The 5,000-nt window shown below is 38.8% G+C and overlaps 1 protein-coding gene and 1 pseudogene across 1 annotated transcript in view; both read left to right on the top strand.

Annotated features, from left to right (window-relative positions):
• Nucleotides 1-2,256, top strand: part of LOC147470562 (arrestin homolog) — a 2,727-nt pseudogene extending 471 nt beyond the window's left edge.
• A 2,416-nt stretch (nucleotides 2,257-4,672) lies between these two features.
• The window catches only part of LOC147470561 (arrestin, lateral eye-like), an 885-nt gene continuing 557 nt past the window's right edge, over nucleotides 4,673-5,000 (top strand). Inside the window, exons 1-2 of the mRNA XM_086543737.1 lie at nucleotides 4,673-4,718; nucleotides 4,834-5,000. The exon at nucleotides 4,834-5,000 is cut by the window's right edge and continues 192 nt beyond it. Of these exons, the coding sequence (XP_086399863.1) occupies nucleotides 4,673-4,718; nucleotides 4,834-5,000 (213 nt within the window). The remainder of the gene's footprint in view (nucleotides 4,719-4,833) is intronic.

Raw genomic sequence — 5,000 nt, 5'->3', positions numbered from 1 at the left:
TCTATATATAACTATATATAAATTTATATGATTCTCTAACTGTATGAATAAGATATATTTATATAAATAATCTCATTACACACACCCCAACACACACACACATATTACATAAATATAAAATATAACTATAAAAAAATATATATATATAAATACAACCATACACAATCCTAACATGATAAACCAAATAAACAATCAAATCGGACCAGTTTTCATTCCACTTCCGAGCATGCCATGGACTAGATATTCATACAATCTCAAAATCTAGCAATTCCCTTTCGACAAAACACTTCCGTTACACCAAAACTACAGAAAGTTATATAAGTTCACTCCAAGGAGTCAATGACCTAGACCTCAGTATTTCTGTTAAGGTAGGAATCCTATTCCACCGAAAACAAAATAGTAGGAAGTTAGTAGAATCCTGAGAGATGTCAGTTCTGACTACTCTAATCTCATTAAGTGGGGCGAGGCAGTATAAGAACCGCCTTCTGCCCTAAATCGCTCGGCATCAGCATCGCTCCGACAATCTTCGGGGACTAAACACACTCTTCCGGAGATCCAACCAACCACATTAAATGAGTTAACGCTGTTAAGGTCTTCAAGAAGACTTCGCCTAATGGTAAGAACAAAACTATTGCAGTATAGTCAGTTGATATTGATTGTATCATTGTAATTATACGGCTTTAAAAATGAGTAAACTGTGTCCTGTTTAAGGATCCTCAATACTCCTAACTACCTAGGTAAGGTCACAGCGTATCTATTGTCGGATGTGCGGGCGGACTTCGTGGCGACAGGGAGACTTCGTGGACCACATCTAGTCCACACCTCCCGCGTGGCGGTGCTGGTCGTATTTGTGGACCATGATTACTGCGGTGGAAGGAGGGTTCTTCGCGCGCGTGGCGGTCACGTAGCGCTACGGCCCGCGAGAGAGGATGTAGGTCATGAGACTTCACTTCAGCAAGGAGATCGAGCTCTGTCAACACACCGGAGGGTCGTCCCCATACTTAGAGAGACGTTTCCAGATGACACGATGTCCAGGAACGGTCTCATCATAGAAGCTAGGGTGATATGCGCCTACCCATCCAGCGTCACTCTTATCCCAGGAACGCTCCCTGCTCCGTCTCTCTCGACAGCGGCTAGTGAGGATTCTGGTATGTATTTACATCCATTACTCCTTCGGACTTTCCTTTCTTTCTTTAAGTTGATATTAAAAAAACTCTTCATTTTAAACAAAAATGCCATATGATATTGTCTCTTTAACATGCTATATATATAAAAATGCATAACTGGAATTGTATTTATTCACCAGCGATTTCCTATTTCTTATTTGAAACTGGAGACCATGCCACTTGGCTCACTTGTGTGATCTACGACCTCAAGCTGTACGGTGCTGAATTCGCAAGGAGGACCGTCCTCAACAAGCGCACGCTCCGTCGGCTATTCTTTTGCCGTCCCGAAAGGTCCAGTGCGCCCCTTCGGAATCCAGCAACGTCCAGCCCCAGACCCTGGTCAGCAAGGGCATTCACTCTTTCCCCAGAGACCAAGGCTCAACCTTGAACTGTCACGCCTCGCGATGTCTACTTCCACGCCGACAATGCCATCGGATGGCAAGGCAAAACTTCTCGGTCATGAAAATATTCAACCCCATTTTAGGGTCATATAGTGTCCAAAGAAGATCCGTCAAGAAACATATATGAAGGGCTGATGGGTCTGTTGTGCAGCAACGTGGAGGTCACCCATGACCAACACTAAAGCTTCGCCGAGTCGTGGCTTCACTGGAGTCTCGCGAAGGATGTCCCATCACCCCAGGATCCTGTCTCACCAAGACCGTCTCCACTCAACCCTGTCGCCTCCGTCAAACAAGCGACGCTTCGGGCATCGCCCTCGACGGCTCAAGTCAAGCGACAGGAACGCCAAACTTGGCGTCCTCCACTTTGGTGGCAGAAGGCACATTGAACGATTCAACGACGCCTTGGGACATCGGTCGTGGTTCTTCTCTGTCCGCGTCAAGCTCAACTGCGGCGCTGCATCGCCAACGTCAGCCGCCCCGAGGCGGGGTCCCGGCGACCTGATGCTGACCTTCCCTTTCCAAGCTGGTGCACCCTGATTTCCTTCCTCTGCCCAAAGGCACCAGCTGCGCAAGGCTCAGTCTGCCGACATCGAAAAGTCGAGGACTTTTCTCGCCTGCGACGTGGCCTGTCCATTGACAGAGGAATAAGTCATATGCAGGAGCTACAGGACACACAGATCAGGCAGTGATTAGTGATTTCATCCAATTGGACATTCAAGACATCACTTTAATCGGGAGGGAAAAAAAATTTGCAGTTACAATTTGCACAGATATGATTAGCCTTTTGCATTGTACAATACTGCCATTAATATCCTAGTCCATATATTAAGTATAAGTTAACCATGTCAGCATCATTTCTTGGTAATCTATGTTTTCATTGATATGATTTTTGTATGTAAACTGCAATAAATATTTGAAGCAAATTATCAATGTTTCTCTCGCCCTTTTTGATCATGATTAGATAAATACGAAATATCTATTGATAACATATCAATATAGATATTAAATGCGTTACTTTTTTTCATTTCTACTATCATTTGCATATAGTATATATATAAATATATAACTATATATATATATATATATATATATATATATATATAATCATCTGGACGTTTTAAAGGGGGAGGGCAGGATATTGTATATGAAGGGGGACCAAGCACCAAAATTGAAAGGGGAATGAAGAGAGAGGTATTTCCAATGAGGATTTTGTTAGTTTTAGTTGTTTTTTCAGAGGATCTCTCCAAAGGAGTTCTGGCGTGCAAATGTGGGATTAATGATGTAATTATATCAGATGCCTAAGAGGAAATTTAGTCTCAATTGTTTCAATAGGGAAAAAATGGTACAATAGATTATATAATATAGGGATGTACATGATCATAATTCCAGCCGGCTGTTCTAATTCAAGTTGACAACTATCCCTATATTCATTTGGTTCCAAAATTATTCACATTCTGTTGTATCTCTTTTGTGTGCACGGCACTAATAGAGCCACCCACCCCTTTAGATGATGCTGCCTCTGAATGTATCGTTTATTATTCCATCTAATTTTCCTTTCTGTTGACTGGATGTGCCCCAAACCTGTCAACAATTTACTGTATCATGTCAAAACTTGTCATTGAACAAGTAATGTTGCAATACCATATTCGCTAAAACAAGCATAACGCTGCTATCAGTTTCCAGGAATGATTATTATGTAAACATCATCAAGTACTTGCGCGTAGAATTTCTGAATAATTCACTGCACTGTGGGGGCGGGTTTCACCGAAAGTGATCGTCATTTAGTTAGTATTATGTATAATAAGGAAATATCATGGACGGTTAATAGTTTTTTATACTTGTGATTAGATTGTGAGTATTGATTTGTTAGAAAAAAGGTTGATTGATACGTGAAGATGCATAACTTTACTACCAACGTACTACTATAAATGATGAAAAAACTTTCTGAGGATTAGCATGTGAGCTTCATTTGCACATATATATATATTATATATTATATATATATATATTTATATATATATATATATATATATATATATATTTCTTTATATATATATAGGATAATATATATATATATACACTTTAAGATATAAGATATATATATATAATACTATTATTTATACATATATATACCTTTTTATATATATATTACATAATATATTATATATGTTTATTATGATATTTTATGACATATTATTATTACATTATATTAATGTTTAGATATGGTATATATATAAATATATACATATAATTATACATATATATACATACATATACATATAAAACATGTATAATAATCGTACACACATTTATGTAACATGTATATGTGTGAGTGTGAAGGAGATGATATCAAATAATACAATATGTCTAATATCTCCAAAAGGACATCGTTTATCACTAACTAATTGTGTCTAATTTTCCGTAAATATGTTTGCTCCATTTACAACCTGTGCCTATCAGTCTCAGGCTTCAACATACAACAGCGGCTAGTCATTGATCACTATATCATTTATTGTATTTACTATCTTTACAACAGATAAAAACATGAAAATGTTTAATCTCAATAGGTTCAGCAACATGATATATAATAATGCTATTTTCGAAATATAAAAAAAGTTTTATCATCGATTTACTTTTAATTCGCATTATTCTTGGTGACGAAAGAATGCCAAATACCATTATTACAGATTTATATCATATTTATTCATGATGGCAAATCACGTATATTTTGATAATTTATATACTGAGGACAGCCATCATGTTATCCAAAAAAATTATATTGCATATTCCATACCTTTATAATGGCTACTCAAACTTCTTTAATATTGTTCTGAAATCCTGAGATGCCATAGGATCACATACTTCGTCTAAGTAAAGACTTATGAATCAAAAATAGGTAAATTCACTGACCAAAAGGACCTACAAGTGAATAAATGCAAATGACAGGGAAAGGTGTCGGACGATCTGACTGTACTGCTGATCTCATTAAGTGGGCGAGGCAGTATAAGAACCCGCTTCAGCCTTCGCTCGCCGCATCAGCTTTCGCTTCCGACAATCTTCGGGAACTAAAACACACTCCTCCCAGTCTACCAACAACCAATTTAAATGGTTAACGCTGTGTTAAGTCTTCAAGAAGGACTTACGCCTAAGGGTAAGATGAAGAAAACTATAGCGAGTGTATGATCTTTGTATTATGACATGTATCACTGTAAATATGGCTTTGAAAATATGTAAATGCCTTTTATGATCCTAATACTCCTTTCTAGGTAGGTCACCGCGATCTAAGTCGGCGGGACTTCGTGGACCACATCAGCCACACCTCCCCGTGGACGGTGAACGTGTGGTCGTTGTGGACCATGATTACCTGCGTGGAAGGAGGGTCTTCGCGCGCGTGGCGGTCACGTACCGCTACGGCCGCGAGGAGGATGAGGTC

This window comes from Penaeus japonicus, unplaced genomic scaffold (genome assembly GCF_977035675.1).
Source record: "Penaeus japonicus unplaced genomic scaffold, GWHDUDI00000001_assembly GWHDUDI00000014, whole genome shotgun sequence".
Classification (NCBI taxonomy): Eukaryota; Metazoa; Arthropoda; class Malacostraca; order Decapoda; family Penaeidae; genus Penaeus; species Penaeus japonicus.
Note: the sequence above shows the minus strand (reverse complement) of the source record. Positions and strands in the feature narration are given on the sequence as shown.